The following is a 23,221-nucleotide window of genomic DNA, read 5'->3' as shown; positions in this document are numbered from 1 at the left end:
GTAGCACTATAACAGAAGTAGAGTTCTGGAGTGCTATGTAGAGGTCCAGTCGAAGACTATACATCACAAATGATTAAAAGCAGAAATTACAACAACAAAAAAACACTTTTAAGTTAAGAGATGTTGTCTCTTCTTGCCAACCAGCATCGAAAATATCTATCTATCTATGGAAGGTCCTTTATTGTAATATACCGAACGATACAGTACAATGAGCGTCTACAGGACTGGTAGCACTATAACAGAAGTAGAGTTCTGGAGTGCTATGTAGAGGTCCAGTCGAAGACTATACATCACAAATGATTAAAAGCAGAAATTACAACAACAAAAAAACACTTTTAAGTTAAGAGATGTTGTCTCTTCTTGCCAACCAGCATCGAAAATATCTATCTATCTATCTATCTATGGAAGGTCCTTTATTGTAATATACCGAACGATACAGTACAATAAGCGTCTACAGGACTGGTAGCACTATAACAGAAGTAGAGTTCTGGAGTGCTATGTAGAGGTCCAGTCGAAGACTATACATCACAAATGATTAAAAGCAGAAATTACAACAACAAAAAAACACTTTTAAGTTAAGAGATGTTGTCTCTTCTTGCCAACCAGCATCGAAAAGAGTCTTTCAGGGTGGAATGAATGACAGCTTGAAACAGATCGTCCAAGTCGCGTTGAAGAGGCTTGCACAACATGCAGACTGCTCGTCGAGTTTCAGGAAAAATCAATCCTCTCGACCCAACCAAGAGATGCAAAAGCTCCGTCTTATACTGATGGTTAGCATCTTTGACAAGTTGGGCATAGCGGCGTTCTTTCCGGGCCTTCGTTTCTTCCACGACTGTTTCGAATGGGACCGACAGCTCAAGCATCCAGGCCTTTTTGAGGACGGCATTCCAAACAACAATGTCTGGACGAAGGCAGGTACAGGTTATATCGACAGGAAAATTGTATACTGATTCTGGTAGGTCGGCTACTATGGAAAACTGTTGACTAAGATGACGTTTTAGAAAGTCCACAAATAGTCTCAGCGTATTGTCGTGTCTCTGTTTGTACAAACCTCGATCAAGTAGACTGGGACATGCATTTAGCACGTGGCACAGCGATTGGGGTTGGTGACAGAGAGGACATTGATTGCACGAAATTTTCTTCCACAACTGTAAGTTGGTTGCTGATGGGAGGGTGTCCTGGAGCCCATTTATTGCCCATTTGAACAAGTCATCGGGTAGAGATTTTAGGGACAAGGCAAAGTGCTCAGCTTCCACGTCCTTGAATCGAGCCGCTTGACCTTGTACAGACAGGGAGGTAAGATGTGACAAATGACGATTATTTGATGATTCCGTAATCGTCTTTTTGATGTTCTTTATTTTTGATTGCAGGCACCCAGGCGAAGTATCAAGAGTTGCCAAGAAACTGCCGGCACTAAATCTGGTTGATGACAACTCAGTCTCTCTTGAAATCTTTATAGTTGCCAGGGCTCTCAAGCATTCGTCATTTGATTTAGTAAATCGAAGCAGGTTGCAAGACTGTAGTCTCTTGAAAGAATCTGACGGTTGGCCAAGTTGGAGGCCGCCGTTCTTGGTGTTAAGGAAAAGGCGAGAGACAGCTGCTGAATGAGCAAGACCGACCCATTTTTTTAAGAATTTCGTGACTACACTGTCCAATGATTGCTCGATCCATGACAAAGGAATAGATGCAATGCTCAGTAACCATGAAAGCCGCGGTAGCACCGCTCTCTTATAGAGAAGACATTTATTCATTCGGGAAACGGCTGTTTGATCGACTTTATTCAATAAATTCTTAGTAGTCTCCAGAAGCTCTCTTGAAATGTCGGCATGAGACAGATCAGACGCAATTGGAAGACCCAAGTACTTGTAGCTTTTCTTGTGTGACAAGAATGGAATCTTTTGCCCTTGTATAGAGATTTCCGGGTCAAAGACAGTTGGATGAATCAGCCTCCGACGTGAAAAAGTTGAACATTTTGCTGCATTGACTTCTAGGCCAGACCATTCGAGGAATTGGTCTGTTCGCTTGCACACAGCATTAATTTCATGTGGACCTCTTGTGACTACGACAGCGTCATCAGCAAAACTACACAAGAAAGAGTTTTGAGCCACTGACGAAAACTGATAGGCACAAGTTGGAGCGAGAGATTCTAAAGCATCAGTGTAAAGGTTGAAAACCATGTCAAAAATAGCCACTGACAGAGGATCCCCTTGAAATACACCGACCTCATAAGGAAAATTGGAAGTACACCAGTCATCTGTGCAAATGACTGCGCGAAGACCACAATATATATTGGAAATGAGATTTGTCACCATATCACCACAATTGTAATGGGACATTGCAAAGCGGATTAAGTTATGATCAACACTTCCAAAAGCATTACGCAAGTCAATCCATAGAATGGTTTGAAGCCGCTGATTGGCTTTCGCATCTCTGATAGCCTCCACCAATTTGAACTGATGTTCTTGACACCCGCTGACATGATTGATGAACCCCTTTTGGATCGATGTATCCAGATATCCATTAGATATGAGATGCTTAAACAGAGTGTCTTTGATGAATGACGTGAACACCTTCCCAACTACAGAAGTCAAAGCAATTGGTCGGAAGGTAGACGGGTCAGAAGGGATACTTTTTCCTGGTTTAGGAATTAACTTTATGACAGCACACTGCCATAGTCTTGGAACTCTGCATTGCTGAATGCACAGATTGTAGATGTGCAGGAGACCGACAGTCAAAGATGGACATCGTTTCAATAACTTGTAGCTAATTTGGTCAAGAGGACAAGGAGCCGAATCAGAACGAGCACACTTGATTTTATCATAGATGTCTTTTTCCTATCTATCTATCTATCTATCTATCTATATATATATATATATATATATATATATATATATATATATATATATACACATAGTGGTAATCAACATAACTATTCCGGATAAGTCGTGTTAGTTATCAGGGGCACCTGCCTATATGAATTCGGTAAAGGTGCGGTAGTACAGTGATCAGAGTCAAGACCTATTGCAGCCATTTCTGATGTTGCCCCACGGAGCAAAATCTATGGAGGCATATGCCCCATGTTTCCTACGTACGCCTACAAGTTACTGAGAATAAGACTTTAGGTTCGATTATTAGAGAATCTCAGATGTATTGTAGAGTCTATTAATTAATAGCGAAAAAGTCAGCCAGACAGCCCGCAGACGGGAAGTGAGTATCCATTCGCCAAGTCTCGTGACATTTACAAAGGTCAGTTTCCTAAAGAAATTAGTGTAAGATTATACTCACTACTGGCCCGCACGCTCGTAAATCGACATAAAATATGAAGACACGTAATTTTTCGTAATTAAGGATCCTGGGTCGTATTTTATGTCTGAAGTGTAGCTTTGCGCATGCAGTTTGCAACGTAAATTATGAAAGATTTACGTATCTTCGTATTTTACGTCTATTTACATCATAATGACACATGCGCTATGTGATTACACTCCATCATTTGACATTAGTATAGGAGCTCTTGAACATGCATCTTTATTAATTAATAAATGAAGCTGTGTTTACACTGTCCCTTCAGAGCTACGAGCGTGTGTTTGTGTGTGTGTGTGTGTGTGTGTGTGTGTGTGTGTGTGTGTGTGTGTGTGTGTGTGTGTGTATGTGTGTGTGTGTGTGTGTGTGTGTGTGTGTGTGTGTGTGTGTGTGTGTGTGTGTGTATAATACCGCCGTTCAGTACATGCAAATGTGTGTAAGCCGTATACAGAGTACTACACAAGGCTAGAGACCAAGGGCGCGTTTCCACTAGTGCCTAAACCGGTTTACCAAGTGGTTTAAGCTAAATGGTTTAAGAATTGACCTGTTTCCACCTGCACTAAACCAGTTATATGTTAAACCTAAACCGCTTTCTTAAACCTACTTCAAAGTAGGTTTAGCAAAGTGGTTTAGGTCTAACTGTCACGTGACAGTAGCGCACTTGTTTAGATGGCTTCTGACAACGCTGTTTTCATGATATTGACTATTTTGTCGGGATACGATTGCCCTAGAAGATGTAAGGGTCGTTAGCTAGGGGAAAGAAATCAGCAGCTATGGAGAGAGAGAGAAGATAGTGTCCTTGGTCATCCTCATCCAAATTCCTACTAGCAGATGCTGTATCAGTAACAACCAACAGTTGCCCTGACTCGGTGACAGAGCAGCCCAATACTTCAAATTAAGGTGTTTCTAGACGGTTTGTTTAGCACATCCCGGATGTGCAAGTTCCTAGTAGAAACAGTCGCTATCTTGAACTGGTTTAGTTTTAAACACATTTAAGCTAAACTAGTTTAAGGTGCAGCTAGTGGAAACACGGCCCAAAGGTTTGATGGAGCCGTCAGTCTGTGTGAAATGAAGGTTCCGCCCATGGAAGGGTCTACGCAGTGTACAATTGCGGTTGATAGGCATTGAGCTGTCATTAGACGCTTCGTGCCAAGAATGGATGGTTCGCTAGAACTGGTGAAAGGCAACAAAGACCGGTTGCAATACACGGTAAGCAATAAGAATTTAGCTATCTAATTATGTAATGTATGATTGCCAAAATTGATTTAAGTGGACTACATCGTGCATTCTCTAGGCTGAAATTCGATTAGCTGCCTAGAGTATTGGCAAGACCTTCTCTAGAGGAGACATACAAAAAGGCTTCTACGAGCTAAACTTCGATTCAAAAAGTAATGTCAACATGATAAGTTTTTGGTGATGTAGTAGGCATAAATATGTTGACAGGCCTGTGGTCAAACTCTACTGTAGAGTTGGTATAAGGCAAGACATTCGGCAGTGCATAAAACTCCATGAATGTAACACAGCGTAAGTGTTTATCGTTTTGCACTGTTGCATGCATTTTTGGGATAAATTTTGTCTCGTGTGCATCTAGACGATCGCAACGGCCTCGTCATCCTAGGAATTCCAGATCCGTATGTCGCGCCACATTACCAACGCAGTACTCATCACAACATCCACCTATTGATCATGAACAGGCAGTTGGTGATGAAGGTTTGGGAAACCTGCAGCTGTTGCCAATTGCAAGCTCGGAACTACGTATTTGTCGTGCACATGACAATTGTAATTCATTATCACTATATTTAAATTCAATTTGTGGTAACAGGTGAAATAGATTTCCAAGCTGCAGGGCTAGCGACAGCTGCAGGTAGCGTACCCGCTTCCCAGCAACAGGAGCATGCTTTTGAACAATCATGACAATGGGTTGCCCCGTGGCGCTGGGACTTCTAGCTAAACGACAGGTATTCTAAAAATAGCTATATATAGATACTCTGACTTACAATTAGACATCTTTTTTATACAGATTCTTTTTTGATTGAAATAATTCAAATTATCAATGGGAAGACGATTCTACCTGGAAGCAGAAGACAACTGCCATCAAGGGCACTAAATGTATTAGCATTATCTACATGTGTATGTTCATGACATTATCATTGATCTCTTCATTCAGCAGAAAAAAATTATATGGAATCAAGAAAAGTGTCGAATAATTTAACTTGCGATTTTGTAAAATTTGTATTATATCATTTTGTAATTACCATAATTATTTTGATAATAAAGGAAATTTTTGCATATTGGTGTGGCAATTTGCACTCTTGCGTTACTGCATGCATATATACCAAACTCAGTCCTACATGCTACGTAACTGCTAGGTATATGACCGTAATTGAAAAGTAATTAGGCCGTAATTAGACGTAAATGACCAGTATATAAACCGTTTTCACAACGTAAATTGACGTAAGTTAGAGTAAATCGAGTCATACACCCTACGTAAAACAATCGTAAATGACCCGTAATTGCTACGTAAATGACCGTAAAGTGGCCAGTTACGAATAAATACGTCTATTTACGAGTAGGATCGGCGTAATTTACGGTTTCAATACGATGATCGTAAATTCGATTTACGTGTTACGTCGATTTACGAGCGTGCGGGCTAGCAGTGACTGCTAGATAAGTATTAGACACGCTTGAACTGTTTTACACAAAAGCTGTGTTAATGTGTGATTTGCCACTAACCTGTGGATGTCGCCTCGAGCTTCCAGCCAATCTAATGCGAGCTGGCTGAGCCAAAGAACCATACAGCCAATTGAAATAAATTCTTGCTATTCTGCCGTTCCATCTCCTCGTTTTCATCTTCTCCAAGGAAACCAGGCAATCGGCTTGCTCGCTGTATACCAGCTGTAGGACATCGGATATCGTATTGAAACGACGGTATGGTTCATCAGAACGTGCTGTCAATGAATGAACTTCCACTGTTCGCTTGGCTGTCGCCAAAAAGAGCCATTCACCAGCACAAGCTATTGCAACTGGTTCACTGTCACTAGAAAAGACATTTTGATTGCAGAATTGAGGCAAACGAAGTACCTTCACCATTTTCAAATTATCCGGGGCTTCGCAAGTCACGTGGACCAAGTACGCGTCTCCATACCAAACGGGCTAAACATGTTTTCAAAGTTGTTTATTAATTAATAGAACCTAGGTTGCCACATTCCAGACATTTGTAAGACACAAGAAGTTTACTCTGGGTCTTTGAAAACACGACTTGTTTTGCCACTCAACATGGCGACCTAGCAACCGTTGCTATAACCCGATGACGTCAATGCCCAACCTCTAGATGCGCGAAACGTCGCGGTACATTATACGGGATATGTCAAACATCGTCATGGTGATAAAATTTACTAGAGATGTTGAAGTATAATTCAGAGGTATATACTTGTGAGAACATCCGAAAGTCGAACGTTGTGTTTCATGTCACAGTATGTCACGGCAACTTTCTCTTGTTTCTAGCGAAATGTTCCTCACACCTCCTCGATGGTAAGAAAAAGGCACGCAAATTTACAGAAGCTGACAACAGTGACACGACCTTCTCAGGGGAAGCAACGTGGAAAGCCACTGAAGCCTGGTGGGCCTCCTACTCAAGGCAAGAAAGTCGGCCTCACAGTCCGACAGACGAGCCAGCGAGATCGAGAGAAAGCAGATGAAGCCAATGTAGTTAGTATATCGGAGCTACGCCACATCTTGCGTCTTGCTGAGCCTCTGAGCTATGAAAAGAATGAGAGAGCTCCTGTAGAGCCCAATTTCAATGAAAAGGAGCAACATACGCATGAAACTTCTGCAGTAGAGTGCCGTGTGGTTAGCACGCCACGTGATAATGTAGAAAATCGAGTGACGGAGAAAGCACCAGTCGTTCGAAGTGGGCTGCCTCCTGGTCATTTGGTGAGTGCATGTACTGACTGTTTGGTAGTGTCTGTTGTTTGTCTGTCAGTTTGTGTGTGCTCCAGTGTCAGTGCACGTGTCTGTGGATCAGTTTTGGTGATTGTTCTAGCCTACATATGCTTACTTTGTAAGTTTCTGACAGCAAACTATTGTGCATGATTAATTAACTGTCAGTTAGCTATATAATGACCACCCAAGAATAACAGTAAACTACCTGCATGTGTGCATGCGTGTGTGTGCATGCTGGCACAGGCACATGTATAGATGTGACATAAGTGTGTATGATGTCAATGTTACAAGTTATACATGGCGGAATGGGGAGGAGAAGAGGAGAATATCGGGATTTCCCTCTAATACTGGATGCTATGTAATGGGACTTCGTTTCAGTGAATGGTGTTGTAGTTGACTCATTCGTGATCATTTGTGTGCATGCTGCTCAGGCTACTTCTGTCACAAAATCAAAATGGTGGTAGTCTGTTGCAAAGCTTTCTCCCCCCCCCCAATCCAAAGGAGCTTCCGTTGCCCCTGGTGTATAATTTACTGTAAAGTATAATATATTGTTCCAATTATATTATTGCATTTGGGTAGATTTTGAGGCTCTCTTACTATAGGGTTTTTCTGTTTATAAACTATGTCGGTTGCTTCAGTTATTGAATTGCTTCTAATGACGGAACAGTTTTCCAACCTGGCACGTGTAAGAATGTGTGATATGGCAACTTAGCACAGAGAAAGACCGGGAACAAGGCAGGCATACACTGTTGTGCACAGACAGATTGTTGATTGCCTCATATTGTTTAAGAGGTGAAATTGACAGCCTTAATTTAAGCATGGATTACAAGAGTATAAGCTAATATGCTGAACCTGAAATGTGACATTATAGCTGACATTTGGTATTGACATCAACTAGCAGGATACTGGATTTAACCTTATCTTAGCCTTATCGCTGAGCTATAGAAATTTATGGTGGTTTGGCTGCTGAAGTGTGATGTGTGATAGCAGCTTTAGGAAAGCAGGTCAAGAGACACTATGGTTTTGTCTGATTAAGAAATGTTCTGCATTCCGACAGCAAAAATGAGAATAAAGAAACAAAACAATGTTTTAAATTGTCTATCTGCTGAGAAGTTAATTAAGTTAAATTTATTGAGAGAGAACATTCAAGTATTTTATATTCTTGACACTGTTAACATCAAGACACTGGTTTTGCTTTTATTGAATTAGTGAATTAACTTGTTGTGTTGGTACTTGGGATGTACTAAAGGGCATAATATGTTAATTTTACAGTTTGATTGCTGTCATTCTAGACCAAGACAGAAACTGTTGTGTCTTCTGATGGCATCTTCTTTCCATTTGGCAGTCCTGGTGGAGGAGCTCCCATCAAGACTAGTTCTGGAGAACTAAAGGCTGACTATTATCAAAGGGTTGGCAGCTTCTGCTCCAATGTATATTGTAACACTGCATGTGAACTGATGTCATTTGTAGGCTGTTGCTTCTCAACAAATATCTACTGTTTCAACTAAAGATTGGACAAAGCAAGACACTATGCTGACTCAAAACCAGAAGTTGAGCAGTCAGCAACAGGGTCCTAATAATGCGGTTAACATGACATCACAAGGTGTGTGTGTTATCATGCAATCTGTATGACAGTCAGTAAAGCTTTCAGAAATCTTCTTGAACAACTGTGTTAAATTATGGTCTTACAATGCCAGGATGTTGCTATGTAGATTGGTTTAGACACAGTAATGAACTTTTTGTTGATTAGTTTTAGATTACACTTGTATGTATATCTAAATATGTATATATATATATATATATATATATATATATATATATATAGGAGAGCTGTGTGTGTGTGTGTGTGTGTGTGTGTGTGTGTGTGAGTGTGTGAGTGTGTGTGTGTGTGTGTGTGTGTGTGTGTGTGTGACGTCTGTAGCTCAATTGGTTAGAGAGTTGTATTTGGAGAATGAAAAGATCCAGGACCTTTAGGTCATGAGTTCAAGTGCAGGATTGGCACAGGTGTAATTTCTCTGGGCAAGGAACTCACACGCAATTGCCTCTCTCAACTCATGTGTATAAATGAGTACCCGGTCATTGACTGGGAGTGGACAAGACCGCCGGCTTGGAAGAACATCACGCAGCATGGGTACTTGTTGGCTTGATGTCCAGTCCCGAGGCTGCGCTAAAGGTAGTGCCCTTGGATGCTCTGGCCAAGCACCTAGGGGTACGTCAGTGTGCCTAAAACTCTGAGTAGCACTGGAGGCCCCACGTAGAAATAGTTTGGGGGTGCTATCTTTAGTACTGTACTGAAGGGCATATCCATTTGTCCATGTGTGTGTGTTTGTGTGTGTGTGTGTGTGTGTGTGTGTGTGTGTGTGTGTGTGTGTGTGTGTGTGTGTGTGTGTGTGTGTGTGTGTGTGTGTGTCTCTGTGTCTGTGTCTGTGTCTGTGTCTGTGTGTGTTTGTGTTTCTATGTACCTGCGTATCTCCAAAACAGCGAGTAATAGCGCCACCAAACTTGCTCTTGCATGCCGAATTGATCGAGCTTGACGGTGAAGGTGTCGTTGTCTTCCAGAGTTCTTTGGGATGACGCCATTTCTTGCCAATTGAACCCGCCTTCACTTGCGCACGAATTTCTCTAGAACGACACTTCGCATCTCCACCAAATTTAAACTGCCCAATTTTGACCTCAGACTGTATGCACGGAGCGTGTTGTTTATTATCAGTAACGTCGATAAGAACAAGATATTTTTTACTATATCCGGGTCTTTAAGAATACGTCTATCTTTGTTTGCCTGTGTACATGGGTTGAATAGTTGGCACGGTCGCTACACCTGTTTCCTACAATGGCAGCAACGTCTTTGAAGTGATGTCCAATGGGACCATCAAAATGGCTGCGAGACGAGATGTGAATTTGTCCTATATACGGGGAGCCACTTATCAGGGTGAGAAAATAACTGCACGTGACTTCCAAATTTTAGCTGGCCGGATGTCTAACTCTGAACGGGGAACTTGCAGCAATGCTGCTACTTTTTTAGAAACGGGACACTCAAATACGTTTTCATTTGTTTTCAGTGGGATATTAACTAACACCTGAACGCACACCCACACCAGTTCCGTGTAGACTGTACGTGTTCTCGTCCTTCACAAAGCTTCCAGCAATCCAAATTCTGACTGCCTGCATTTACACTGAATCCACCTACACGTTTTCTGAACGGGACACTCGGTTACATTTTCATTTGTCTTGATTAATTAAACGGGATACTAACTAGCAATCAATAATGTAGATCAGCCCGGGCAAAGAACGGGTTACTCAGCTAGTAGATGATAACAGTCAATCATGAATTGTATGTGTGCATGCACGCATACCTCAGTGACCTCTCATGCATTTGAGGGCACACGCATGTATGTGTGTGTTCACGTACTTGATGTTTGCCTGTTCATTTAGTGATGTTTTTGTGTACATTGTTTTAAGAGATTTAGCTGATGGTTTCATGTTCAATGAAGTTGCCTACAATGCTTTCGAATGTTTAGATGTCTTACCACAGAGATATGGTCGTACTGTTCCTCATGCCATGAGGTCATCATTCTTTTTTGGTGTCAGTAAACAAAATGCCGCATGTTTGCTGATGTTTGATGTATTGTAATATAATATGCATTAATAGACTTCTTATGGTGCTGATGCGGACACAAAATCACTTGACAAGCGTCAGTGGTTGGAAGACCTTCGTAAACAAGTAGAGGACAAGAAAGCTCGTGAAGCAGCTGAGAATCAGAGGCGAAAAGTGATAGATGAGGGGGCAAGCTTTCCAATCACTTAGCCTGCATACTGTTTATACGTATTGATTATGGTTGTATTTAGGATGCTCTGAGGGACATGCAACATCAGATGTGGCAGAGTGGATCAGCACCGTGTTCTACTGCTCAAATAGTGACTTCTTCTCAAGTCTATCCATCTGTTTCACAGTTGCCTGCTGCACCACCTGCTATTCAGACTGAATCTCCAGACAAGGCATTTGTTAAAGGCAATGACGAGAGGTACAGGTGTGTGTATTATCATTTTCACTTATGTTACAACTGTTGTGGCTATGTGTAGGTCTCATCAGCATCAATATCATGTGCTTCTAGATTCATCTGACATTGAGGAGAAGCGAAGGAGAACTGTAGAGCATTATGTAATTTATTATGTGCACGTGTGGACACACACACACACACACACACACACACACACACACACACACACACACACACACACACACACACACACACAGACACATACACACACCACACACTCATGTGTGCATGTCATGCGTACTCATAGGTATTTTGTACTTTAGCAGTTTAATCAGCAGCAATTGGAGGAGAAGCAACGCATAAAACGTGAGCATCAAGAACGTTTAGCAAAAGAGGTAGCAATAGAGGATGCCAGGTTGCACAGAGAGAGAGAACAATTGAGACTTCAATATGAAAGAGAACAAGCTGCTGCAAGAGAAAGAGAAGAAATAGCTATAAGAAGACGAGAGCTATTAGAAGAGCAGATAGTGGCAGCTCAAGCTGCAGCTGCAAAGGTATATATATATATATATATATATATATATATATATATATATATATATATATACAATATAGATAGCATTTAGAGACTGTATGTATATTTATTTGTCTAATCTAGGAGAGGCATGCAAGAGTGAGGAGGCATGTTGGTCGTATTTCACCTCTGGAGGTTTTAACAGATAATAGAAACAGAACAGGTGAGTTGTCTAACTTCAGTTGGAGAATTAGCAAGTTTCTGAGTTTGGTATTCATTACATAATATTGATAGTACAAATTAACGTACCACATTTATTAAATGCTACTCATTTATATGCAACAGACGTTGGGATACATTGAATACCTAAATGCTTTTTCATTATCTGTTGCTATTGGTATATTCTTGTAGCTTGCAGTAAGCTACATTTGTTTGTTGATTGTAGTTAGCACCAAAATATGCTAGGAATCAAATGCGTGAAAAATATAGTGTCAACTTGTTTATGCAACCATGGTGTGATTGCAGCGATTTCGACATATAATGTGTGCCAAATGCATGTGGCAGTTTGCGGACACTTAATTTTGTATTTCAGTTAGCATGTATGATAATGTGCTCATTTTGTAGATGTTGAATTGCCCTCATCTGGAAAAGTGTTGACTTTGCAAGCAAGCCGGCATGTGTTTATGGATAGTCCTTACGTAGAATCTGAGAAGTCAGCATCTATTGACTCCATGCTGGAGTGCGATGTCAGAGCTGTCGATGCAACTTTGTCAATGAGTGAGTTATGTGAGGCAATGCCAAGCACTCCTTGTGATAATTCTGAAGATGTCAAAGCCTTTCAAAAACAGGCAAGTAAATATCAAAAGTCAACTCACAACAATAAGCCAACATCTAAAAAAATGATATTATCAAACCTAAAACCAGGTAAAGAACACCAAGGTCCAACATCAGCAGGCATGAAAGTTATTGGCGGCAATCAGAGATACAGGCAGAAGCAGAGTGTCGTTGAATATGGTAGTGCAATGAAAGGAGCGAAAAAACAAGAAAAGACACGAAGACACACAATAGCTACTGTAAGGAAGCCATCACATGTAAATCATTCGTCTCGGTTGCCTGTTCCTCAAAGACGGCTAGAAGGAACTCAATTTAGAGTAAAAGCAGATGCTGTTGTGGTGGATGATCCTGCTAGGAGCAAGGATACATCTTCAAGACTACAAGCTGCCTCTTCTTTACGTTGTTTGCAAGAACAAAAGAAGGTTGGTAGTCGCACGATTAAGTCACAGGCTGTTGAAAGGAAGAAAAGCAAGCAGCAAAGAAAATCTGATTACCAGAATTCTGACGAAGACAAGGGCACTGCAGTAGAGCTTAATTCTACAGTTAACACACTGTCTCATGCCATGCATGACAGAGACTCTGTTGCTGGTAAATACGTGACTGATGGACCGTGTGAGTCAGATGATGTTGAAGTTTGTTCATTACCTTCAACTGGTGATGCTTACCATATCCCAGTTCAAAGGACAAGCGTAATTCTGCCAAGAGTTGTGGACAGCATGAGCTCTGAGGCTTCCAAGAGACACTTGACACATGAGACACATGACAAAGGCATGTTACAGAATGTGCGAGCACGAGTTACAAGTGCTGGTGGCACACAGTCCCAACTGCTCTTCAACAGCAATGACAAAAGTGAACTTGTGGAGTTCAAGCATGAGCAGCAAACTGTTTGGCCACATCCTCTCCAGATACCCAGCACTATGTCGCAAGTGTTACAAGAAACGAGACAATACTTGGAGAATAAAAGACATGACAGCCAGCAGGAGCATTGGCAGTTGCAGCCAGGAAGCAACACATTACAAGAGGTTGAGTTGGTTGTCCACATGTGAAGGCAGGTGTATTTATGACAGAAATTTTTATAGGTAAATGCCACAACCAGCAAGAGACAGAGAGAGATATTGTCTCAACTTGCTTTCCTGCGTCAGGTATAGCATAGTATGTTCAATTTTAATTTTATTTTAGTTTGTGTATTTGAACAGTTTTTGCAGTGCTAATGGATTTGTGTTCATTAGGGCCTTGTCAACAAACAGAAGCAGTTGGAGGAAGTAATGAGGGACTCCTCTTAATGTACATATAAGAGAAATGTAAGCATGTGTGAATTGTATCAATGTAGTTGTAGATGTACAGATGTAAATACATCTTCTAATATCGAACATTGTTTGTGAAATATCTCAACTTCTCTTTAAATTGAGGAGCATTGAGAAAACTGAAAATGTTTATGTATTTGATGCATGGCCACAGTTTAAGACCTATCGCTACCAAAATTGGCATGCACACTTGGCACGTTATGGGGAACATTTTCGCAAACAAATTGGATGAAGGATTCCTCTTTGAGGTGTCAACTCTTTTTCTTCGGAAAGGCTTGCATTGTTTCTAAGTTGTCAGAAATTAACGACTATTTGTTGATTGTTGATTCTTTTTGCATAGTGTAGTGACTAAATATTTAAAATTTCTGGTCACTTCAGTTTCATTGTTGTTTACATGCCATTGTTATGTCACAATGCTATCTAGCAGTCCCATCAGACTCTGTTGTCTGAGCAAGCTGTTGATTTTGCTTTTCGTAATTAAACATCCGACTATATCCATAGCAAGAGATAGGGTTCCAAAGAGAAATGCTGTTCAGTGCTTAACTTAAGTGGAAACGTGCTGATTGTATGCTGTGCTAGAATTTCATTCTAAAGATGAGTCAATTGAATCGGGGCTATGCAACCTCTTGCAGATGAGGAGCCACAATCCCTACAGCTATATTATATGGGCAATGACCATGAACAATACCTATAGTACCGGTCATAAAGGATTATTCATATCAACATTTTACACATGTGGCATGTAATTACAATTATCCTAACAAAATTAGTGTTATATCGATTCAGTATTTTGTGTAACCTCTTTTAGCGTCTATGACATTGTTCACTCTTGTAATCATGCTATCAACAAGGGTTTGTGTTTTTTCTTGTGGCACATTATTCCACGCTGTCTTCAAACATTGCTACAGCTCTGACGTGTTATGTGGCAACTGCTGAACAACACAAGCAAGATAATCCTATATGTGCTCAATTGAATTAAGATATGGTGATTGAGCTGGCCAGGGACTAAGAGAGCTGTAGCCATTGTGCTGGAGCCATTTTTGAACACTCTTTGCCTGGTGAGCGGGAGCATTTTTATGCATTAGAGTGACATCACCATGACCTTGTTCAAACCTGTGGATTGTTGGAACTAGCGCATTTTCAAGAATGCTTATGTACTTTTCAGCATTTAATTAATTAATTAACCGCTTGTTGACTAATGCAATGTGGCCAATGCGATTCCTTATCATGCAGCCCAGTAATAATAAATTATTGAATTCAGTCTAAATCATTGAATTCCGTCTAAATCAGCAATTATTATGAGTGAGTAATCGTTTTAGATCGATACTACACACACACACACACACACACACACACACACACACACACACACACACACACACACACACACACACACACACACACACACACACACACACACACACACACTCAGAACATCTGGGACTGTGCAACAAAGATTGCACGTGATGTATCCACACACGTTCAAGATACTGTAGGTAAGATAGGTTTGAGTATATATATATATATATATATATATATATATATATTAGATACATGCTCCGTCCTTTCGTAGGCGAGATACTGTAGGTAAGATAGGTTTGAGCGTGTGTGGACACATCACGTGCAATCTTTGTTGAGAGGTTCCAGATGTACTGAGTGAATTCGAATCTTCGTCTTTGCACTTTTTTTTGATAGAGATCAACACATTCTCCGTGTAGCGCTTGGTACAGAAAACGTAGGTTGGATTTGGTGCAAATGCAATCAGTATTTGGTGAGAAACGAATGCGCTAGAAGAGTAGCTTCAATTGGCAAGAATCTTCGATTGCTCAGAGCTTTGAGAAGGATGACGGCACATACAGTCTACACAGGGCTGGTGTTGACGTTTGTTCAAATGAAATAGAATGTGTAGCGTTTGCATTATCGAGAAATTTTACGCGGGGTTGACCCCTCGAGAGGAGACCCTGTGCAATTTTTGAGTTTTTTTGCAAGTCTTCCCCTTTGTATGCCTAGTGTGCGTGCCAATTTTGGTTGTGAATGGACAAAGATGTGGCCGCGTATCACACACACACACACACGCAATATGAGATTTTATATACTAGATATATTAAAGGTAGAAATACCCACAGGAATAGTTGTAACTTTCGCCTGCTAGATTGTGCAAATATCGGGTTCTCATATGTAATCATAGACATGTTTCTGTCTGTTTGCGAAGGATATACCTAAACCACTGAATCAATCATTATAGAATTGGGGATGCTACGTTGTCTTAGTCTTGCAAATAACATGAGTGCAGTAATTAAACCATTAGCCTTGAAGTTTTGAAAACAAAATATATGCATAAGTATCTGGGTTATCTCAGGTCGTAGTCAATATTGCGTTTGGGATTGCAGGGCTTTAGGCAGGATTTTTGGAAGGCGTAGTGGTATGGGCGTGACACATAAGTCTGGTATGTGGACGTGGCATGTAGTGTCTGTGCAAATTTCTGAAATAAAAATTGGTTTGGGGAGGGGTCTAATTAGAATACCTACCCTGTACAGTACCACGCTCTGGTACCATGCTGTGGTACCATGCTATAAGAACTTGTCCAGTGCCGTCAGTACCGTCAGTTTGACGGTTGGGACAAGGAAGGGACGTTTGGGGAGAGGAAAACAGCAATTATTGACGGTTATGTACAAAATTGGACAGTCTTACCACACGTAGTGTGGAATGTCTTCCTACAAGATCCATTGTGGATCTAAAACATTTACTTCTATTGGTCTTGACGGTCTTGACATTACTACAGAACAATCTCATGACATCTAAAATCTTCGTGTTTGGGGACAATTCCCATGACTTTTCACACAGGATTTGCTACTACTGACATAATGTTTAATTAGATCACATCTTTATTAAAGATCATTAGTGGTTGCAGGAAACTTTGATAATCAGAAGGCTCATCGCTATCTCCTGCTTCTAGATTGATGTCAACCGTTTCCACTTTTAGAAATGGGAGTTCCTGCGGTTTCAAATGATACCAAGATTGTCTCTCCAGAACATCGCGTAGTGAAGTTATTATGATCAGCCAGGTCAACGCGAACAGAGAGTATACATTTTATAGTAATGAGACTGTGGTTGCAGCAGGTGTTCTACTAATTACAGTTTATCTTCAATCCCACGTTTTGTACGTACACCTTTGCAGATCTTTTTACAGCATAACCATGCACTCAACTGGATGTATCTATTCACTAAATTGTTATAGTTGTAGAAACATAGTGATCCTCTCTCTCAAAGCACTCTTGCAGCTACAAATTCTCAGAGCATTTTGTATGGATTTTAAATATGATTATGCTAGACTATACTTGAAACATAGCGTCTTATGATATAGTTTCAGTGAGAGGTTCTCCGTTGGCATGATCAAATTTCAGCACAGTTCTTTGATTCCGACATATATTTAAACAGCAAGGTGCTGCCGATGTTTCGGCTGTTATACTACAGCCATCTTCAGGGCAAATATTCAAATTCTAGTAAATACAATGGAGTAGTTATGATGTCATAAATACAAGTAACCAATAGTTGACCAGAACTATCTACACTAAGATGTACAATTATGATGAAACTTGGACTAGTGATATGTTGTTGTAGTATTCATGAGGCTTGCCCAACATTTGATAGTTCCATTCCCTCGTCTCTATTGATAAGTAGATGTTGTTGGTTAAGTTGAATGTGTAATGCCTCTTTCATCCTAAGTTGTAATGTAGTAGATGCATGCGATAGAATACGTGTACCATCCCAATCCATATTACATGTTTGATTCGACCATGTGTGTTCGGCGACTGCTGATTTCTCATTTTCCATTTTTCTGCAAAGTTCCTTATGTTCCTTTAGTCTTGTTGCTAATCTCCTTTTTGTCTCACCAATATATGTCTTTCCACAGGCACATGGTATTTGATAAATGAGATGGGATTGATGTTCTTTAGGTATGGGATGTTTAACTTTGCATAACATATTCCTAAGATTCCTCCCTGACTTAAATGATACCCGAATATTATATCCTTTGCATATTCGTCGAATATCCTCTCTCAGTCCTGAGATGTAGGGTAGAACTATAGATGCACAGAAGGTATCTGGAGTAGAAGTTGAAAGAGATGAAGATTGAAGTGAAGAATGTAGAGTTGAATGAATAAAGTTGGCGGGGTATCTATTGTGCTGTAATACTTGTAGAAGATGATGCTGTTCTTGTTTCAAGTCTATGGGGGATATGGTGACATTCTTGGATCTATCATATAGACAACGTATAAGTCCTTTCTTTACATGATGTGGATGGTGGGAGTTAAAGTTGAGGTACCGGTCGGTATGAGTAGATTTTCTATATACAGTGATGTTGAGGTAACCATCATCCTTTCTTGATAATAATGTGTCAAGGAAAGGGAGGGAACCATTGGTTTCTAACTCCATACTGAATTTAATTGAAGGACGAATACTATTGAGATGTTGTAGAAAACTATTGATGAGTAGATTTTCTATATACAGTGATGTTGAGGTAACCATCATCCTTTCTTGATAATAATGTGTCAAGGAAAGGGATTATGAAAGTCTTATGATATAGTTATGGTCAAAAAAGGATAAATGATCAGAAGGCGTAGCTAGGCCTTAGTTTAAGGAATACAAAAATATTTATGTAATAAATAAAATCAAGGGATGACTGCGTACCTTATGCTAGTACTTGAAGAAATAGGGGTCGGCATTTTTGCAGACAAGTACTAATATTTACATCTGAAATCGATCTCCCACAATTAAATTTCTACTTTACTCCTATCCAAGCAGTCATCTTGAAAACAAATAGCCATCTTGAAACACATTTTATTGCGGAACTTAATTAAATAAAATGATAGAGACAGTTTAGATACTCAGGTTTGTCATGCTTTTCCCATGCTGCTAGTCTTTGTAGTTAGTTTTTCAAGAGATTTTAGAGTAAAGATTTGAGGTAGTTTGACGACTAGCTAAATCAGCACTGTCTAGTATGGCGTTGATTTCTGTATTCTCAAAAGAATCACGTGATGAGAACGTCAACAACCGAAGCCAATGGGTTGCTGCCATGTTTTACTCCTTTGACAGTCTTGATATAGGAAGACAAGCATAGTGTTCATTAAATACTATTCATTTTGTAAGTTTGACAGCACAGTAGCCAACGTTTATGCACAACTTGCTCTTTTCAAGCTCAGCTCACAATCCCAGTTTTAATTAAGTTTAAGTAACTTGTTATTGTAATAATATAGTGTATTATCTGTCTGTCTGTGTTATATTCAACAAAGTTATGTTCAATGAGGTTAATATTCAACAAGTTCTGAGTGACAATGATATGGAATAGTCTTCCAATCATGCAGTTACTAATATACATGCATCAGACTCTACATAGTACAACTAGGGAAAGATAAAGTAAAACTATGATGTTATCACCAAATATGGCAACATTAAACATTTGATGACATCGTTATTTGACATTATATTTGATGACGTCATATTGACGGTTGGCAAAAAATCCTGGCTAGAACAATGTGTCTCATTACTATTACTACGCAACAAGTCCAATTACAATACTTATAGGTGTGCAATTAGAGACTCATGATTGACAAGTCTCCACCTTCAGTCTCATTATCACTCTGTGATAAACATTTCAAGTCGTTAGTTCTTCCCATTTGTCATAACTTCTGGAGAGGGAGTGCACGTGTGCATGTGTGGTGTACGGTACATGCGTAGCCAGTATGTTGGAGGTGTAGCAGTCAGCTCTGAATGCATAGCGGTTATGTTGAAGACGTAGCGGGTATGTTGAAGGCATAGCGAACCGCTACGCCTTAGCATGCCTAGCTAGAACCTTGGATTGTGATGTAATATTGATTGATTGCTTATGGTGTAGTTGGCTATGTAACAGTCATGATGTGGTAGGCTGTAGTGCCTTGACATCGATGAATGACACTGATCGACACAATCAGGTGGCCTCCATTTGTCAGTAGTTTTTGGGTTCCAGTGGAGAGCAGATGGTACCGGCATCATCCTAATAGGCTTGTGGAGTCGGACAACATCACTATGATGTGGGATACAGCCATCCGTACTTCTAAGAAGATCGGTGCCAATTTTCTTGACATCTGCTTCAGAAATAAGACGACAAACACTTCTAAGAAAGCAAACACTTGTCTTCTTATTGATATCAGCTGTCCTGCTGATGACAACATCGCCAGGAAACAGGCTGAGAAGTTGACGAAGTACAGTGACTTGCGAGTGGAGGTAAGCTGTGTGTGGCAGTGTCGGACACTGGTTGTTCCAGTGGTGTTGGGAGCATTGCACACAGGTATTGCAAGGTGGCTGGACATTATTCCAGGTCATCACAATCTGCAACGCTAACAGAAAGCAATGCTTCTTGGATCCAGTTGGATTCTGTGTAAAAAAGTCGTGTCTTCTACCTGGACAGCCATGATGGTCTAAGGACCTCTGAGGCAATGTTTGCTTCCAGTGCTTACAAGAGATCTTACAAACCAGACTGCTGTGGTTGAGCACATCATCATCATCATAATAATAATGGTAACATGTCTTGTATATAACTGTAACCTCTTTGCTTGTAGCAAATGAAACACTTCCTTCATGCTTTGCTCTTATCCACACAAACACAAAGAATACCCTGAAAGAAGAAATTTGTGCGTGAGAAAAATTTGAGCGATTTTGTGCAATTACAAGCCCATCGCACAAAATAAATTCCACATATATTTTTCCCTTGTGCATGATCTTATTGCGCATGGCCTTATCCTCGCACAAATTAATTCCGCACAAGTAGTGATGTTTCTAGAAAAAGCACAATTTTTCTCCCACACAAATTTCTTCTTTCAGGGTATAGTGTTTATAGAAATATCAAGCTTATGTACTGCAGTCATCATGATTGGCCTATAAGATGCCAAACTTCTCTTGACATCACCACTGATTGGAAGGCCAAACCATCACAAATCTCCAGCAGCAGCTAATCAACCATCTTCACATCACCAACTTGTTTGATCTTCACTTGGATAATTGCAGACAATTTATCAGCAGGAGACACTTTGTCATGACACAAAGCCTCGATCTGCTGGTTATTGAAACCTAATCTTACTCCAAATGATACTATTGATTTAGACCATGATCATGCAATCACAGCCTTCACGATTACACTGGGATGGGCAACAATTGGGTGAGAAACAGGAAGAAATGGAAATGTATGCATGCAAGGGAAAATGACCAGAAGATTACCAAGGCTTTCTTGTATTAGCTCATTACCAACTATTTCTTTTACAGCAGTATTAGCTCCTACCTTTGCTGCCTTTGCTTTCTTGATTTCATTCTCAGAGTAGGCAGCTAGTTGTTTCAGTTTTTTTGTGTTCTCTAAATGCTTTCTGCTCAGATACTCAGTCTGATATTCAGAGCCTGGACTGTAGCTGTCTAACATATCTCTCCAAAGAGACATGACAGTGTTGATTTCTGCTTCTGTTCCCTTACCTCCACTACACACAAAGCAAACAGAACGAGCAGGGTCTATCATGGCCACCAAACACCCAACATAATTATGAACTGCAACAACTCGTAATAGGATCAGTCCAGTCCTACACAGCCTTGCCTTTTGATCTATGTATAATTCAGACGTTAGTTAAACTGAAACATGCCAAATGCAGATGGACTGAAGATGGTTGTCTGACTGCTGCACACTTGACGTCGACTGACATACACTTTCTTACAGTCATCTTTCTTCCACATGACATACAGATCCTTAGGAAGCAAGAGAGCTGGAAACATGTACATGTTGTCTCTGCCTTCCAGTTTGAAGAAGCTGAGACCAAGAGATTCATTGATAGCGAGGACGGTATCTGTTGCTGAGTTGAATAGGAATGTTGTGATCTCTCAAGAATGGTCTTGCCAGTTCTGCTTCTTCTCTTGTTACTGTGCCATCATTTCTTTTTGACCTGACATATGCCACGTGAAATCCTCAGAAGCAATGGTAGGACTGATGGCATATTGATGTAGACAAACAGGAGTAAGAGCTGCCACATCACCAATGCAAGCAATCTAACGACACATAACAACAATTATAACGGCAACAAATGTGATTGGTCCTTGATGACAAATAGCGAGAACTGGGCAATAACAAAATCACCTGCAAGCATGCACTCCTCAATCTAGGCCATTTATGCAAGATGCACTCTGAATTCTCTTCTGCATGCTTGCTTCCCAAATTAATTTTCTTTCAACTAACTATGAATGTCTCAAAAGTAGAGTAGAACAAAGTAGATATACTAATAGAAACAAGATTTCCTGGTGCATCAAATATATGTGCTTTTCTTACTCATACACATGTCTACTGTCTTGCGCAATGCTATTATTGGAATGACGAGAATTAGAGAAAGTTGCACAGACTCAACCTTACTGACAACCTTTTGTGAACAGTTATTGGTTTAGTCTGAGTTTAAAATGATTAAGTTTGATAAATCCTGTAAAACAGAACGTGATGATACTCTGCAGCTGCTTCAGCTTCTGGCAACTATAGGCTAAAGTATCACAAACTATAGTAGAACGATTAAACATATTTTTCACTAACAAATTGTTGCTATTAAAGTTTAGTTTTCTGAGTAAAGTGTAAGTAACTTTTGGTACACGTGAGAATAAACGTGAGGTGAGGAAAGATACAGGACATCTAATAGACTAGCTGACAGGTTACCTGATATTCTGGCCCACTTCTACATGCAATCTGCCCTGTCTATTGAAATTCCAGCTGGAACATTGCACTCACACACAAACGCACACAATGCAGACACGCACAATAACTAAACAGCTGCTAGTCGTCTCACCTCTCCTGATTGATCCAGAAATCAGCTATATACCTTCTCTACAACCTTTTTCTCTTATTCTGAGCACATGCTTCCTGCTCAATCGTTTCCTTGAGTTTTTTCGTCCCAGGACCAGATCTTGTGTTTCTTACGAAGAGCAGGAAGCAACTTGGGCATGACTGGTTGACAAAGACGAGGATACACAGGAGCAGACTGTGTGTAACATAGATATCTGTGTTAGCAGCCAAATAGATTCAATAAAATTAGTCTTATGATCACTTCCGCTTCATATCATTCAAGAATTCCTTGACTTTTCTCATTTCAGGATATGAACTCTTTCTGCAGTCCAGAACCAAACAATGTTGAAGGACGTTGATATTGCCTTTAAACAGCTCACAATGTAGTCAACCACATGCTGCAACACGCGCTGACCGCTACAATAATAATCTTTTTGTCTGGCCATTATCAACACTGTATAGGCATAAATTAAACTCTCCATCCAAACTGGAT

At 40.3% G+C, this 23,221-nt stretch overlaps 3 protein-coding genes across 5 annotated transcripts; 1 reads left to right on the top strand and 2 right to left on the bottom strand.

The window, feature by feature from the left end:
• Nucleotides 1-381: 381 nt before the first annotated feature.
• On the bottom strand, nucleotides 382-3,031 carry LOC134178544 (uncharacterized). The gene is made up of 2 exons (XM_062645416.1): nucleotides 2,966-3,031; nucleotides 382-2,693 (listed from the first exon to the last, which is right to left on the bottom strand). Exons 1-2 carry the CDS (start codon nucleotides 3,029-3,031, stop codon nucleotides 576-578), a joined length of 2,184 nt encoding a protein of 727 aa, XP_062501400.1. The 3' UTR covers nucleotides 382-575.
• A 42-nt stretch (nucleotides 3,032-3,073) lies between these two features.
• Nucleotides 3,074-6,435, bottom strand: LOC134179114 (uncharacterized). The gene is made up of 2 exons (XM_062646008.1): nucleotides 6,034-6,435; nucleotides 3,074-3,255 (listed from the first exon to the last, which is right to left on the bottom strand). The coding sequence occupies exons 1-2, from the start codon at nucleotides 6,388-6,390 to the stop codon at nucleotides 3,163-3,165; spliced, it is 450 nt and encodes a 149-aa protein (XP_062501992.1). The 5' UTR covers nucleotides 6,391-6,435; the 3' UTR covers nucleotides 3,074-3,162.
• Nucleotides 6,436-6,666: 231 nt separating this feature from the next.
• Nucleotides 6,667-17,535, top strand: LOC134178270 (uncharacterized). 3 transcript variants are annotated; one of them, XM_062645119.1, is made up of 14 exons: nucleotides 6,667-6,722; nucleotides 6,805-7,233; nucleotides 8,535-8,651; nucleotides 8,713-8,845; nucleotides 10,761-10,825; nucleotides 10,892-11,026; nucleotides 11,089-11,264; nucleotides 11,323-11,401; nucleotides 11,564-11,794; nucleotides 11,899-11,977; nucleotides 12,379-13,610; nucleotides 13,668-13,730; nucleotides 13,818-13,889; nucleotides 16,849-17,535. In XM_062645119.1, exons 1-13 carry the CDS (start codon nucleotides 6,702-6,704, stop codon nucleotides 13,869-13,871), a joined length of 2,814 nt encoding a protein of 937 aa, XP_062501103.1. In that variant the 5' UTR covers nucleotides 6,667-6,701; the 3' UTR covers nucleotides 13,872-13,889; nucleotides 16,849-17,535. The 3 variants fall into 3 exon arrangements, with proteins under 3 accessions (XP_062501103.1, XP_062501104.1, XP_062501102.1); XM_062645120.1 differs by lacking the exon at nucleotides 16,849-17,535 and having other exon boundaries at nucleotides 12,379-12,606; nucleotides 12,679-13,610; nucleotides 13,818-13,977; XM_062645118.1 differs by lacking the exon at nucleotides 16,849-17,535 and having other exon boundaries at nucleotides 13,818-13,977.
• Nucleotides 17,536-23,221: the final 5,686 nt, after the last annotated feature.

Source organism: Corticium candelabrum, chromosome 4 (assembly GCF_963422355.1).
Source record: "Corticium candelabrum chromosome 4, ooCorCand1.1, whole genome shotgun sequence".
Taxonomy (NCBI): domain Eukaryota; kingdom Metazoa; phylum Porifera; class Homoscleromorpha; order Homosclerophorida; family Plakinidae; genus Corticium; species Corticium candelabrum.
This window is presented reverse-complemented; position numbering and strand designations above follow the sequence as displayed.